The 17,500-nt window shown below is 41.0% G+C and overlaps 1 protein-coding gene across 1 annotated transcript in view; it reads right to left on the bottom strand.

Moving 5' to 3' along the window:
* LOC143035189 (roundabout homolog 2-like) overlaps positions 1-17,500 on the bottom strand; it is a 531,282-nt gene that overhangs the window by 1,608 nt on the left and 512,174 nt on the right. The window contains exon 20 of the mRNA XM_076201874.1: positions 1-97. This exon is cut by the window's left edge and continues 1,608 nt beyond it. Coding sequence (XP_076057989.1) covers positions 1-97 — 97 coding nt within the window. The remainder of the gene's footprint in view (positions 98-17,500) is intronic.

Raw genomic sequence — 17,500 nt, 5'->3', positions numbered from 1 at the left:
TCGTGGGCCTCAGCTGTGGGCGGACTGGTTCGGGTGGTGGATGTGGAGGTGGAGGGAGGTGGACGAGGAGGTGGAGGGCGAGTGTATGGGAGGGCATCTGCCGGAGAAGAAGACAAACATTAGTAGAAGAAAATATATAAATTCATAAGTGACAACACATTAACACTCTTTTTGTGGTGAGAAGTGTGTGTGTGTTTGTATGTGTGTGTGTGTGTGTGTGTGTGTGTGTGTGTGTGTGTGTGTGTGTGTGTGTGTGTGTGTGTGTGTGTGTGTGTGTGTGTGAGTGTGTGTGTGAGTGTATGTGTGTGTGTGTTTGTGTGTGTGAGGGCGTGTGTTTATTTGCGTGTGCTTGTGTTTGACATTTGTTTAAAACTTTTTGTCTATTTACTTCTTTATATAATGGCAAATTCAATGTTAATAATTATTTTGTCATAACAGCTAACAAAGAAAGCTTGTGTTTTTCCAAGATCATTCCTGGCGTTAATAGATGTACACATGAATTTGAAGGTCATTAGATTTGTTGTTGTAAAAATCTAACCCATTTTGTGGTATATGTTCAATCTGGGGGGAAATTATAAGTATTACTTTACCATTCTAATTACAAATAGATAATTTCATATTTAGAAAGCCGAATATATATATATATATATATATATATATATATATATATATATATATATATATATATATACATATATATATATGTGTGTGTGTGTGTATATATGCTGGTCTCACAATCGCTTAGTTGTGGGCTCAAATCCTGCACACTTCTCTGACTGTCCAGCAGTGAATGTTTGTTCCCTACGCCAACAGTTTCCTAAGCGCAAAGGTGACGGCTTCAGCCGCAACTACTCAGCGCATACAAACATACATACAAACACACACACACACACACACATACACACACACACACACACACACACACAAACACACACACACACACACACACACACATTCGCACATTCCTTCTCGTTCTCTGTACTAGTTTGCATTGGTAATTTCTTCCTCCTTTCTCATCCTCTAGCTCGGTTTTACCTATCCCTTCCCCTCCCTCCCTCTCTTCCTACTGTTGCAGATTTTCTCCTGTTCACTTTCATTACTTCGACTTTGGATACTTTTCTCCTCATCTTTCCTTTCGTTTTTTCTTCCTCACATTTGGTAACTAATTCTTTTTCCCATTCGGTTCCTCGTCTTCTTTTGTATTTCCAACCTGGCTTTGTTTCATCAGTTTCACTCTGTTTCTTTTTCTTTTTTGTTTCGTTTTGCGTATACTTTGGCGTAAATGTCCGGGTCTTTCCAAAATGTTTAGTCCTTATATTTCGAATCGTTTTCGGACGTTTCGTTCACTTTTCTATTTTTTTTTTTTTAACAAAATACAAGTAAAAACTGCTTTCTCCTTTCTTTTTTGAACTACAGGTTGTCCCAACGTTCTTTTTTTTCAATCAACATGTGTCTTCATATTTTTTCATTCATCGTATATATGTACTTTGGATATATGTGTATGTATATATATATATATATATATATATATTTATATATACACATAAATGTATATATATATATATATATATATATATATGCCAAGTAGACCACTTGGAAAAAGAAACTAACGAAGCAGAGCGCTTTCGTATATTACATCTTCAGTGCAATAAGTACTTTTTGCACTGTACTTATTGTACTTATTGCACTGAAGATGTAACATACGAAAACGCTCTGCTACGTTAGTTTCTTTTTCCAAGTGGTCTACTTTGCATAAATGAACATACGTACCCGTGTTCTTATTAGCATATATATCTATATATAATATATATATATACATATATATATAATATATATATATGTATATCACATTCTTTATTCTATTACTTAAATAATTTTTATATACATATTCAATTTCATGTTGTACCAAGATACTTATTTCAGCTTAAGAAGTCTTTTATATGAAATAAAGGATACCTTATATTACTTTTTTAACATTTCTAGACTTTTTTCTTTACACCGTTTTGATCATTCTCTCTCTCTCTCTCTCTCTCTCTCACTATATATATATAATATACATATATAAAATATATATATACATATGTATATATATATATATATTTATATATGTTATATATATATACATATACACACGGAGTTAAACACAACAGCATTTTGGCACTGGTTAATCTTCTTACTGAGATTTTCAATTTTCCTCACAGTAGGTCTCATTTCAGGAGGGTGGGCAAATACAAGCCTTCCAAATTCTTCCATATTTAATTTAACGTTTCGACTTCAGGGAGTCATCTTCAGAATGGTTACAAGAGAAAAGTCACAATTTTCAAAGCTACATGATTCACAATTGACAATGGTGTACAGACAACATGGGTTTAAATATGGGCCGCTTGGGAACGGTGCATGGTTCGTGGTCCGTTACGTAGCCGGATACTACGTCTTGGAAGGGAAGGGGGAGGAGGAGGGGGAGGAGGAGGGAGAGGGGGGGAGTCAGGTAAGGTAGGTCTTCTCGCTGGGTCACCACGCTGGTCATGTGGGGGTTGGTGAGGTGTAGGAGGGGGAGGGGGAGAGGAAGGAGGTGGGTGTTGCTGTTGTTGGGCTGCAAATCTCGTGGAAGAATTAAATAGCGGGATGGCAGAAATCATATTACATTGAATATTAATAATTGGAGCTCTCTCCCTAATGTGGATGGCTTCAAGCATTTTTAGTTCCTTAATTTTGGCACAGTGTGCAACTATCCTAGTGTTATCCACGATTGTCTTCCTATCGATTAAAGCCTGGTGGTATTGGAGGTGGTGTTGTTTAATTGCTCCTTGTTGTAAATGTAGGGACAACCGTCTACTCAGTTGGCATGTCGTGAACCCAATGTATGAAGAATTACGAGGTGCGCAGCCCCCAGTTTTACAGTGATATTCATAAATGACATTGGTTCTCGATAATATGCCGCCATTGCCAGACATATATATATATATATATATATATATATATATATATATATATATATATATGTATATATATAATATATATATGTATGTATATGTTGGAGTAACGCGGCAAAATATTTTCTTTAAGGCATATTGAATTGTATGCAACAGCAAACTGAGCTCTGATGAGTTTCCGATGAAGAGTTTCAAGTCTTCTAAAGATCTCTCTAGCATGGAGAGGTAAAGAAAAAACCAAGTTGCCGATAGAAGCCATCTAATGGGTAGAACAGGATACAAGACGTTTCGCTAATCACAGTTAGCATTTTCAATTGTGACAATAGCAAAGAAATGGATGATTATAAATACAGAAAGTAAACACTAGGAAAGATTACGAAGATTTGACCGTTATTTTGGTCTAAAACTGGGAAAGGACGCTTGAATATCGGGGAAGGGCACGCGGGAAGGTAATATGTGACCACTGGGAAAGGACACTCAGATGACCGTTACTGTGGCCTGGGTGTCCGTCGCGGACGGAGTGACTGCTCATGGGAGGGCTGATTTGTCTCGTAGCTGGGTTGTCTGGTTTGGCGGATTCTGAATGGTTTGAGGCTGGGAAGGATGGTGGGGGCTTCCTGTTGGGTGTTCAGTGTAGGTTGGCTGTATTTAATGTGGAGGGCCTCAAGGAGGGCAAGGCGGCGCTTGTCACTTTCTTGGTCTAAAATGGTGGTATTGTCCACATGGATGGATCTGGTGATTGGAATATTATGGGTCTCTTGAAGGTGTCGCTTAGGGCCTCCATTGTTAAGGTGGTATGTAAACCGTCTGGAAAGGCGAGTGGTAGTGAGTCCGATGTAAGAATCTTGGGGCGTACAGTCCCCAAAAGGACACTTAAACTGGTACACCAGACTCACACACTCGATGTCGGATGGGCCACCCAGGCCACAGTAACGGTCATCTGAGTGTCCTTTCCCAGTGGTTACAGTTCCCCTTCCCGCGTGCCCTTCCCCGATATTCAACGTGTCCTTTCCCAGTTTTAGACCAAAATAACGGTCAAATCTCTGTAATCTTTCCTAGTGTTTACTCTCTGTATTTATAATAATCCATTTCTTTGCTATTGTCTCAATTGAAAATGCTAACTGTGATTAGCGAAACGTCTTGTATCCTGTTCTACCCATTAGATGGCTTCTATCGGCAACTTGGTTTTTTCTTTACCTCTCCATGCTAGAGAGATCTTTAGAAGACTTGAAACTCTTCATCGGAAATTCATTAGAGCTCAGTTTGCTGTTGCATACAATTCAATGTGTATATATTCATATAGATTGTTTCTTTTTCCAAGTGGTCTATTTTGCATAAGTGAACACGCGTACCTGTGTTCGTATAAGCATATATATATGATTTTTTTCGCATCCGACCTAGATATGGACCAAAAGGTCGCCTGTCGGTATGCTCCGCCTTTGTATATATATATATATATATATATATATATATTGCTAATAAGAACACGGGTACGTGTGTTCACTTATGCAAAGTAGACCACTTGGAAAAAGAAACTAACGAAGCAGAGCGCTTTCGTATATTACATCTTCAGTGCACTGAAGATGTAATATACGAAAGCGCTCTGCTTCGTTAGTTTCTTTTTCCAAGTGGTCTACTTTGCATATATATACATATATACATATATATATATATATACATATATATATATACATATATATATACATATATATATACATATATATATACATATATATATATATACATATGAGGTCTGTTAAACAAATACCCGGACTGAATTACGCGGCTCCAGCAGGTTCCAGGGGAATCTGCTTAGTGTCGCTAGGTTTGCACAGATTAGCTGATTATGACGCCATTTCCCGATTGCAGATATCTTTATTTGTGTATTAGCTACGCGGTTTTTAGTGAAGTGTGATTTTTTTGTTTGGCAAATTTCAGAATGAATGGCGTGAAGGAGCAACGGCTTGCTGTGAAATTTTGTGTTAAAATTGGAAAGTCTGCAACTGAAACTTTTGCTATGCATAACACAGCTTACGGTGATGCTGCTATGAAGCGTGCGGTATGTTTCAAGTGGTATGAGCGTTTTAAGGATGGTCGACACTCTATTGAAGATGATGAGCGTCCTGGACGTCCTTCCACATCAACCGACGATCCACACGTCGACAAAATCAACACCCTGGTGCGGGCAAATCAACGTCTGACTGTCAGGGAGCTTGCTGAAGAGTGTGGGATATCAATTGGATCTTGTTACGAGATTTTGACAAAAAGATTGAAGATGTACCTTGTTGCTGCGAAATATGTGCCACGTCTGATGACGGACGAACAAAAAGCCCATCGCGTCCAGGTTTGTCAGGATCTGCTTGATCGTTCAGAAGAAGATGAAAACTTCTTGCCCGGGATCATAACAAGTAATGAATCGTGGGTCTATGCTTTTGACGTTAAAACAAAGGTCCAATCGTCTCAGTGGATGAGTAAAACATCCCCCAGACCCCCCAAAAAAGCTCACCAAGTTCGATATAAGGTCATGGTGATGCTAAGGGTGTTGTTCACCACGAGTAGCTTCCGGAAGGCTCCACAGTGAACCAGACTTACTACACTGAGGTTCTGAAACGTCTGAGGGACGCCATCCGTCGCAAAAGTTCAGAAACGTGGAGGAGTGGCAACTGGTTTTTTCATCACGACAACGCTCCAGCCCATTCAGCCCACAGAACTCGTAAGTGTTTGGCCAAACACTCGATCATTGTTCTTCCCTATCCCCTCTACTCACCTGACCTTGCTCCTTGCAATTTTTTCTTGTTCCCCAAACTCAAAAGACCATTGAAAGGAAGAAGATTTGAGACGATTCCCAAGATTAACGCAAATGCGACGAAGGAGCTGAAGGACATTGCAAAAGAAGCGTACCAGGACTGTTTCAAAAAGTGGAATCACCGTTGGATAAGTGCGTGCGCTGGGGAGGAGAATACTTTGAAGGGGACCCAGATCTGTAACTTCTAAATAAAGTATATTTTACTTTATGACGTCATTCCGCGTATTTCTTTAACAGACCTCATATATATGTATATATATATATATATATATATATATATATATACACATTTATATATATATAATATATATTATATATGTATGTATATATAATATATATTATATATATACATATATATATATATATAAATCCCTCTCTCTTTCTCTCTCTCTCTCTCTCTCTCTCTCTCTCTCTCTCTCTTTCTCTCTCTCTCTCTCTCTCTCTCGCTCGCTCTCTCTCTTTCCCTTTACCAGTAATCGAAACGTTTACCTTAGGGGTACTGACGGGGGTTGAGGGGCTGGAGAGGTTAGGATGGGTTAGACTCCTCTTGCCCTGCGTCTGTTCGCTTCTCTATTTCCATGGTTTCTCCATTTCTACCTTATTTGCTTTTCCCTCTCCCCCTTGCATCTACTCATTTCCGTGTACATTGCCAACATCAGTTACAGCTTCGTCTTCATTATCTTCTTTCGCCTTTATCCACATTTCCTCCCCTTTGTATCAATTTATTCATCTTTGATCAGTTACTCTTTTCTTCTTTTTTGCTCTTCTTCCTTTTCGTTCACTTCCTGTTCCTGTTCCTCACCACCATCGTCCTCTCATTTTTCCTATTCCCATTTCACATACTTCCTTTTCTCCGACACTTTCTCTTTCTCTCTTATCTCCTCCTTTCATTTTTCCCTTATTATTTTTACTCTCTCTATTTGGTCCTTTTTATTTTCTCTTTCCTCCTCTTTGTCTTTCCTTCTCCGTTTCCTCTTCTTCTCTTTTCCTTTCCTTCTCTTTTTCCTTCCTTTCCCTACCATCTCTTCTTCCTTTTCCCTTCTCCTCATCATTCCTTTTTTCTGTCCCTCCACTTTTCCTCTCCTTCCTATCTTCCTCCTCTTCCTCTTTTCCTTCCTTATGATCATCTTCCTCCTATTTTTTACAGTTCTTCCACCTCATCTTTTGATTATTTTCTATCATCTTCCACATCCTCCCTTCCTTTCTTCGTTTCATTTTGTCCTCCTTCCTTTCTCTTATTCTTTCTTTTCCCCATTTTCCCCTTACCCTTGCAACTTCTCTTCTGCTTCTTTCTCTCGTCCTTCTCATTTTCCTCCGAAATATATTCTATTCCTTTTTATCAACTTCCTTTCTTTTGCTATTTTTCTATTAATTTGTTCTCCTTTTCTTCTATTGTTCTTCAACGTCTTGTTCTTCTTATTCCCATCTCGTATTTTCTTCCTCTTCTCAGTTCTCCTCCTTCTCCTCCTCCTTCTTCCTCTTCTTCATCTTCGTACTCCTCTTCCTCCGCCTTATCTGTTCTTCCTTGATTCGTTTCCATCGTTTCTCTGTTCAGGAGTTTTCTTTCTCATTATATTGTGCCTCTTTCCACATCCTCTTTATCTCTTCCTTTTCCCCTACTCTTCCTCCTCGCCTCTTCTTTGTGTCAACCTTGACTCCTCTTTCTCAGCCCCTCTACACCATCTTCTCCAGTTACTTTTTTCAGCAATCCAATTTCTCTTCTATAAGCAGATATTTTTTGCCTCCCTTCTGGTTTCCTTTCTCTCCTCCTTTATCCTTTCTGTTATTTTATTTTAGACCTCTCTTTTCATTGCCATTATACCTTTCTTTGGGAACATAGTAACTGTGTTCCAAATGGCTGGGAGAACACTTCCAGTTAGCCTTGACCCCTTCCCCCTCAAAAAAAAAAAAAAAAAAGTTACGGCTTTGGCAAGTAAATGAATAAATAAATAAAATAAATTAGTAATAAAAATAACATTAATAATGAAAAAATCTCGAATTAGCTCATTATTTATTTAAACACTTATTACTCCTGTATTACATTTAACTTCTTCCTTCCTGTCACTCGTCTATCGTCCTTCTTTCTTGCTCCTCCCCTCCTCCATCTCCAACAAAAGAAATTTATGTCCCATTTCATCTCCATTCCCTTATTCTGCCCTTCAGTCTTTCTACCTGTCTGTCTGCCCGTCTCTCCGTCCGCCCATCTAATTGTCTGTCCTGTCTACTTGTGTATCTGTGTTTTCTCTCTTTTTCTATGTTCACCACTCTCGTTCTCTCTCTCTTTCTCTGTATATGTGAGTGTGTGCCTACGAGTATGTATGCATTTGTGTGTGTGTATATATATATATATGTATGTATGTGTATGCATAAATGATTGTATGTACATATATATGCATATATATACACACACATATACATTATATATGTCACTCCCTCGCTGCTCTCCCTCCCTCCCCCTCCACTCCCTCCCTCCCCCCTCCACTCTCTCCCTTCCTTCCTCCATCCCTTCCCCTCCTCCTCCACTCCCTCTCTCTCTTCCCCTCTCCATTCTCTCCCTTCTTCCACCTCGTATCTCCTCTCGCTCATTTCTCAATTGGTCAAGCAGTCGGGCGGGGCCCGCGAGTCCCTTTGAGGTCCCCCATCTCGTATTCACAGGCCGCTCGCGGCGCCGACCGCACGGAAAAACACACGGCCGTAGGCGCGCGGTTAGTAGGAAGGTGGGGGAGAAGGAAGACGTGAAGGAGGAGGAAGAGAATAGAGGAAGAGGGATAAGATGGGAGGAAGAAGAAGAAGAACAGAAGTACGAGGAAGAGAGAAACGAAGGGGGAGGAAAATGAGGATGAAGGAGATGGGGAAAAAGAAGAGCAGGAAGAGGAAGAACAAGGGAAAAGGAAAATAAAAAGAGGGATGAAGAAGCACATGAAAAGCAAGAATAGTTGTTGGAAGAGGATGTAAAAAGCAAGAAAGAGATGAGCTTAGAGGAGGAGGAGGAAGAAGAGATTTTGGAGGAGAAAGGAGAGAACGAGAATGAGGAGATGAGTTAATAGAAGGAAAATAAAGATAAGGATGAGGGAGAACAGGAAGAGTAAGAAGAGATGCTGGAAAATGATGGAAGGAACGAGGAAGAGATAAGGTAGGATGAGGATGAGGAAGAAGAAATGTTGGAGAAGAAAGGAGAGGACGAGGAAGAGGAGATGAGGTAACAGGGGGAGAAGAACGAGAAGGATGAGTAGGAACAGGAAGAGTAAGAAGTGTTGGTGGAAGAGGAATGAGAGAATAAGGAGGAGTTGAGATAAGAGGAGGAGGAGGAGGAGGAGGAAGAGATGTTGGAGTGGAAAGGAGAGAACGAGGAAGAGGAGGAAGAAAAGAAGAAGTAAGATGAGGAAGAACAGGAAGAGTAAGAAGAAATGCTGGAAGAGGAAGGAGAGAACGAAGAGGAGATGAGGTAAAAGGAGGAGGAAGGAAAAGCGATATTGAGTGAGAAAAAAGAGAACGAGGAAGAGGAGATGAGGTACGAGTATGAAGAAAAGAACAAGTATGATGAATAATAACAGGAAGAGTAAGAAGAGATGCTGGAAGAAGTAGAAGAGAACGAGAAGACGAGGTCAGAGGAGGAAGAGGTAGAAGAGACGTTCGGGGATAAGGAAGAGGAGATGAGGTAAGAGAAGGAAGAAAGAGAGAGGAGGACATCGGGGGCTGGGAAAGAGGAGTCTGAAGGAGATATATGTAAAGAAGGTACTGAGAGGAAGAATTAGGAGGGGATTTGAGAGGGGAAGCGGAAGAATGAATTTAAAAGAGAAATTGCCAGACAGGGAATGATGGGGAGATGGGGGACGTAGTTTTATGGTGTGAGTGGTGTTACGGGAGTGAGTGACGGGAATCAACTGGAGAGCAGTGGATTTGTGATGAAGGAATGGATGGCGACAGGAGAGAGAATACGCTTGGGTAAGGTTAGAAAGGGAAGGTGCCTGAATATTATGTGTAGAGTTTCAATGTGTGGTATACTACAATAATGAATCTTGTGTATTGGGTTACAATGTTTATAACTACACCTTACTGTGTAGCATATTACTGAAGTGGATTTCATTGTATTGTGTTGTAAATATTCAAGTTACAGATGGTCAAAATGTTGTGGTAATGTGTATAGAAAGTGTCGTGGGCAAAAGCAAAGCTACTACAATCAGGCACATTCGAGGAAGAGAGAATGTGTTCGTATTAGCAGGAGAAGGGGAAGGAGGAAGGAAAAGGGGAGGGGAGGGAGGTGGAGAATGGGGGGAGAGATAAGGAGAAAAAGCAGGAGAAGTAGAAGTAAGAAAGGGGACGAAATGAAAGAAGGGGAAGAAGCAGAAGGAAGAAGAGAGAAAAAAAAGGAGAAAAAGAAGAAAAAAGATAAGGAGGGAATGGAGAAGGTGAAGGAGAAGGAACGAATGCAGATGGAAGAGGAAGATGAGGAAGAGGAGGAGAAATAGGAGGAGTATGAAAAAAAGAAAGAGCAGGAGGAACAGGAGAAGGGAGAGAAGGAGAAGGAAGAGAAGAAAGAAGACGTTGGAGTAGAAGAGGCCGATGAAGCTGTACCAAATGGGAGAGATTACAAGTTCAAAAGGTATACATGATACTAGATTATCTTTCCTTAAAGAGAAAGTAAGAATGTAAGAACATTCTCGAACGAAAGAACGGAGGTATTGCCTTGGGTCCACCAGGGTGGAAGTGGATAGGAGGATGAGTTTACAGGGTGGGATAGGTAGGTATAGACATGGGACAGGACTTGTAGTAAAGGATTTAAATTGGAGAAATTTAGATTCAAATAGGAAATAGGCAAGAACTGATTTACCAACAGAGTGATTAACGAATGGAATAGACTTATTAACTATGTAGTAAGCGCTGAAACAACTGGTTGTGTAAAGATAAGATCAGATAACTTTATGTATAAGGATAGCAGGTGGTAAGGAACATGAAACTGCCTTATGGCCTCTTGCAATTTCCTTCTTTCTTATGATGTTATGGGAGGGGGAATTACATCAGGAAGTGTGACTACGTACAATTTATTTATCTTACTCTTCAGTGGAATATAGTCTTCAAGAATAGAAGTGTTGGTTATTCCTGCCAAAGACTTTATTATCCTTTCAGTATAGTAACACTCTGACAGATGATTAAATCGACTTTTGTTAGTTATTTTAATCAACTTGGACATTCTCTGTTGAGTAACAAGGATGAGTTCTCGCGATCCACAACGATAAGAAGAAAAGGCTAGCCTAAGAAAGCGCAAACGATCATTGAGATATTCTTTTCACGTGGACCTTGTAAACGACTGACTCGAACAAGGACGAAGATCGAGTTTAAATTCAGTCAAAAGTTCTTCTTACACGGTTCAATCGGCGTCCCTCGTGTTTTTCTATGTTTACTTCCTTGTCCGTCCGCCCGTCTCTCCGTCTGCCTGCCAGTCAATCTGCTCGTATGTCTGTCTTTTTTTGTTTACCTGAGTGTTCACCCGCCCGTCTGTCTGTCTGTCTCTCTTTCTGTCTGTCTGTCTGTTAGCCAGCCTGTTTGTCTGTATCTTTCTGCTACCTGTATCTGTCTGCCTGTGTCTGTCTGTATCTGTCTTCCTGTGTCTGCCTGTTTGTGTCTATCTGTATGTGTAATTTTGTCTGTCTGCCTCTCTACTTGTATCTGCCTGTCTCTATTTATATATGACTTTCTATGTTTCGGTCTGTTTGTATCTACCCGTATCTGCCCCTCTGTATCTGCAACCACCTGATGCGTACTCGACAGGCATTCACCTTAGTGAGCACAGGGCCGTTGCCACATGTCCGAGTGTGTTTACAGAGACCCTTTGGCATTCATTGGTATTCCAAGCCTCTGGTGGAGGTATTATCTGCCCCTGTGTTTGTGTGCGTCATCAGGCATTTATGAGCAAAGGGAGGCTTACATGTATGTTTGTTTGCACGCGTACCTCCCTCCCTCTCTCCCTCCTTCACTCTCTCTTTCTATTGCTATCTGCCTCTTTCTCTCTCTGTCTTTCTAACTTACTCTTTATGTCTCTCGTTCTCTCTCTTGCTCCTTCTCTTTCTCCCTTTCACTCTCTATGACTGTCCCCTATGTGGGTTTTTATACGTACATGAGAGCATGTATGTATGTATGCGAACGTGTGTTCGTGTGTGCGTGTGTGTGCGTGTATGTGTGTTTCTATTTATGTGTACGCGTAAGTGTGTTTGTGTGTATGCATCCGCACATATGTATGTGCATTTGAAAATATACAGTTTTGCATCATGTGAATGTATGTGTTCATGCATCATGTGCGTGTGCACACGTGCGAACAGAGGCGTGTGCGGGCGTGTCTACGTGCGCATACATGTGTAAAACTGCCAATCACATATTCATGACGTGATCAATCAGAAAGTCGAGGAAATCGAAGAGGGCGACGGTCTACGTTCTGCCGAAGGTTCGCTGGAAGATGTTACTCTGTTATGGTGGTGATGTCATGTCACCCCTACTTTAGGTCAATCTATGGGGAAGTTATTATCCCCCTACATTAGGTTACTCTACTGATGTTTTTGTGACAATAGGAAGTCATTGTATTGGGGCTATTTTATTGAAGGAAATAAATATAAGGAAATCTTGCATGAAAACCATTGTATAAAGGGTATAGGATGATGTGGAAGACAGGATGTAGAGTATAGAGAAGAAGGTAGATAAGAAGAATAGTGAGGGAAGAAATTAAAAGGAAAAAAGCTGAAAGACGAAGGTATGGGTAAAGAGAAACACTTAGGAATGGGAAAACGAAGATAGGTAGGGAGACAAGTAAAAGGGAAATGGGTAAAAGTTTAAATAGGAAACCTAAGTGGAGGAGATACAAAAAGTGAAATATTGATAGGGTTACAAATGAGGGGAGAACGAAGTGAAAAAGGGAGGGAAAGAGAAATAAGAAAGAGGAGGAAGAGAGAAGAGAAGGAGACAAAGAAGGGAGAAACAGAAGGAAGAGAGGGAAGGAGAGAAATAAGGGAGTATGAGAGAAGGAAAGAGACAAATGAGAGACAGGTGGGAGATAAAGGAAAGAGACAAAAGAAGATATAAAGGATAAGAAAAGAGAGAGAGAAAGAGAATGAGAGAGAGAGCATGGTGAAGTGACAGGAGTAAATAAAATAAAGGAGAGGAGGTAAAAAGTTAAAAGAGGGTCAAATGGAAAATAAAGGAAGATTCTAGAAAAGAAAAGAGAGCATGGAGAACCAACAAGAGAAGACAGAATAGAAGAAGAGAAGGAAATGATGAAAGGGAGATTAATTATTTGGGAAAATGTGAAGAGAAGGGAGTAATCATGGGAACGAAACGGGTTTGGGTCGATTCAGAGAGGAAAGATATTTTCAAAGGTAGAGTAGGAGACAGGTATTTCACAAGGATTTAGGCGGCATTTTAAAGTAAAAATACTTTGACAACAGGTAGATAAGCAGAGAGGTAGAGAAGTAGGCAGGGAGACAAGTAGAGGTAAACAGGTGTAGGTAGAGGTAGAGATAGAGAGGTGGAAACAGAGATACAGGTAGAGAGGTAGATATAGAGAAGAAGAGGTAGAGACAGAGTAGTAGAGATAGATGTAAAGATAGAGTGGAAGAGGTAGAGATAGAGAGATAGATAGATAGAGGTAGAGAGGTAGAAATAGAGAGGTAGAGGAAGAGAGTTATAGGTAGAGAGTAAGAGCTAGGAGGGCAGCACATATTATTCCAGCCTTCATCTGCGCGCGCCCCCAGCTCCATCTTACTTAAGCTATATTCAGCTGGTTTATATGCTACCATCTGCAACGCCACACAGATTAGACAATCACCAGATGTTTCCTCGCATTTAAGCTGAGATGAAATGCGCTCAGAACTCATGAGCTATGAGGTTGCATATCCGCATATTGGCTACTATGGATTAATTTATGAAGTGACAACAAATCAACAAAAACTTCAACAATAATCTTACCATCAACAAAAGTGTCACTGACATTGCTTATACTGTCACGTAACACCAGCGTTGATGTCACTATCATCTTCATAATGATAATAATTTTAAACGTCACCATATGTATTTGATAACTGATATCAGCTATCATTATCAAATCTTAACTTTCATTGTATTCTATTATAAACATGTCATTATCAATATCTTCACCATAATCCTCCCCATCATGGTGACCATGAATATCACATACATCATACAAATAGCTTCACCTTCTTTAATCATTCCCTTCCCTAATCACCTTCCCTAATTCATATCTATCCTTAAAATCACATCTTATCCTCACACAACAAATTAAACCCTTTTAATCACTGTTACTATTTTCCTTACTCGTAATACTCATCTGATACCACACACGCACACGTACACACACACACACACACACACACACACACACACACACACACACACACACACACACACACACACACACACACACACACACACACACACACACACACACACACACACACACACACACACACACACACACACACACACACACACACACACACACACACACACACACACACACACACACACACACACACACACACACACACACACACACACACACACACACACACAACCACACAAAAAAACGGACTCACAAACACACAAAAACATGCACACACACTATACGGCCACAGGCTGCACGACACGCATCGTTAGCGATCCCTACACGCTACGTATTCATCACTACACGCGGGGCGACCCTACACGTCGGGTCCCCCACGACTACACGACAGAACGGTCGATGATCTGCATCGGCAGTTCCCTACATTCAATCGAACTGCATATGTGCGTAATTCTATTAGTTTCCCGTCTGTGTGTGTGCGTGTGTGTGTGTGTGTGTGTGTGTGTGTGTGTGTGTGTGTGTGTGTGTGTGTGTGTGTGTGTGTGTGTGTGTGTGTGTGTGTGTGTGTGAGTGTGATTGCGTATGTGTGTGAGTGTGTGTGTGCGCGTGCATGTGTGTAATTTTGTGTGTGCATGCGTGTGCCGGGCATGCCCAAGTGTGTGTGTGTGTGTGTGTGTGTGTGTGTGTGTGTGTGTGTGTGTGTGTGTGTGTGTGTGTGTGTGTGTGTGTGTGTGTGTGTGTGTGTGTGTGTTTGTGTGAGTATGAGTGTACGCGCGAGCGCGCTCTTATGTGAACACTTTCCTGCGTGCACGTGTGCATGTGTGTGTGCGTTCGTGCGCGTCCCCGTGTGCTTGCGTGGACAATGTGGGATAACTGAAGTTAACTAAAGTTGTGTAGCTAACCCTAGTGTTGCCATGGCAACCGCGGGCGCCGAGTCCAGACAGGACCCACCCCACCCCCACCATCCCTGGTGCAAGGGAGGAGCAGAGGCGGCCTGACATAGGCAAGAGAAAACACAAAGTAGACTGAGGGACAGGAGCATAGGCAGGCAGACATGTAAAGACAGGCAGGAAAGTCTAATCCCATTCTTTGTAAAATTCTTACTTTCATTCTTATATATATACATACATACATACATACATACATACATACATACATACATACATACATACATACATACATACATACATACATACATATATATATGTATATATATGTATGTATATATATATATATAAGTATATATATATGTATGTACTGTATGTACTGTATGTATGTATATATATATATATATATATATATATGTATATGTATATATATACATATATTTGTATATATATATATACATATATATACATATATATATATATATATATATACATATATATATATATATATATATGTATATGTATATATATGTATATATACATATATAGATATGTGTATGTATATATATATATACATATATATATATATATATACATATATATATATATATATTCATATATATATACATATATATATGTATATATATATACATATATACATATATATATATATATATGATAAACCGGGAGAGTTGAACACTAGATTGTCAGGACATTTAAGATCAATTAGGTCTGAGCAGGAAAATTCTGTCGTATTTCTTCATGCTAGAAATAAGAATAATTTTTTCGACTGGGGTAAGGCCAGATTAGTGTTTAAGTCTCACTGCGGTTTCAGGAGGAAAATAGATGAATCAGCATTAATTGAGAAATGCCCCAACATTAATATTTCTAAAGGGCAGTGGACCCCTGACATTATATCCCGAGCGGAGGTTAGTAGGCTTGTTCGAAGCTTTCAGCCCCCCTTCACCTCATCCTTCCCCTCTCCCTCCCCCTTCCCTGCCATCCCATCTTACCTCGCTTTTGAGTAATGCCATTAGTCCACGTTCCCTCTCTTTTCTTTGTATCTTTAGCTTATAAGTCCCAATTGTCCACTGTCTTATGTACTTTCCTGAAGATATATATAGCGAGGTCATGCCTTAACCACAGTTCTCTCTAGAATACTCATACCGTAGTCGTTTTCTTGATTAATATTGTCAACTCCTTGCTAGAACTTTGATTACAGAAATATGTCTATATAAGCATTAATAATACTGTGTTATGTCTCAGACATATCTGTAAATGTGTGTAAATATTGGCATTATCAGCAGGGAGTCCAGCCGCCGCCACCGCCCGGGAGCTGCCGTTGTCGCCACCGGAGGTGCCACTGACACCGGAGCTGCCGACGCCACCGCCCATGAGCTACCGCCACAGCCGTCGGAGCTGCCGCCGCCAACACCCGTGAGTTACCGCCGCCGGAGCTGCCGCCACCGCCTGGGAGCTGCTGCTACCGCCACTGCCCGGTAGCTGCTGCCACCGCCACCGCCCGGTAGCTGCTGCCACCGCCACCGGAGCTGCCATCGCCCCGGAGCTACCACCGCTGCCCGGCCGCCCTGCCCTCTGACCGGCCGCTGCCTCGCCTTCTGTCTCCTGCAAAGGCGAACCTCTGCCCGACGCTGACTCGTCTTCCCGTCTTTCTAGGACCCAATTCTCTGCCCATTTATTGTGCCCGACAATGTTATTTATAGTTCCCAGGAATGTTACTTATATTGCCCTGGATTATAATGCCCAACAGTGTTACTTATAGTGCCCAGGATTATTAACTATAGATAGTGCCCGACAGTGTTATTTATAGTGCCCCGGAGTATTACTTATAGCCCAGGATTACTAACTGTAGTGAACAACAGTGTTATTTATAGTGCCCAGAAGTGTTGCTTATATTGCCCAGGATTATAGTGCCCAGGATTATTTATTTTGCCCAAGAGTACTATCTATTGTGTTAGTGATACCGCCCAAATTAGTGCCCAAACTGTGCTCGTGTTAGTGCCCCATATACTGTGCTAATGCTCCATATAGTGTCAAGTGTGGTAGTGCCCACTATTGTTAGTGATATTGACAATTTAGTCCCGCAAAGATGGCCCACAAAGCTACAATTGCACCTGCATTCTGCTCCCCGGACCCATCCACTTGGTTCTCCATCTTGGAATGCAAATTTAAGGCCTCTGTTAACCTCACTAAAATCTCGCATACAACTGCTGTCCTGCCGCCTGATATCTTATCTTAAGTCTCCTACGTCATCGCACAAACTGTCACTTCTACCACTTCTTATGAAGACCTCATAAAGGCTGTCCTAGCGCGCCTTCAGAATATCATAGAGGTTTGTCTCCAAGAGCTCCTCACCAGAGAAGAACTCGGCAATTAGTGGCCCTCCGATCTTTTTCGACGCATGAAAACTGCAAGTTACCATCCGCAAGCTAATGGTACCGTGGAATGATTTCACCGTCAACTGAAATCTTCCTTAGTAGCCTCAGCCCAACGTAACGACTGGTCG

The sequence above is a fragment of the Oratosquilla oratoria genome, chromosome 2 (genome assembly GCF_046742065.1).
Source record: "Oratosquilla oratoria isolate Oo_2021 chromosome 2, ASM4674206v1, whole genome shotgun sequence".
In the NCBI taxonomy this organism is placed as follows: Eukaryota; Metazoa; Arthropoda; class Malacostraca; order Stomatopoda; family Squillidae; genus Oratosquilla; species Oratosquilla oratoria.
The sequence above is the reverse complement of the archived record's forward strand: the minus strand, read 5'-3'. Positions and strand labels throughout refer to the sequence as shown.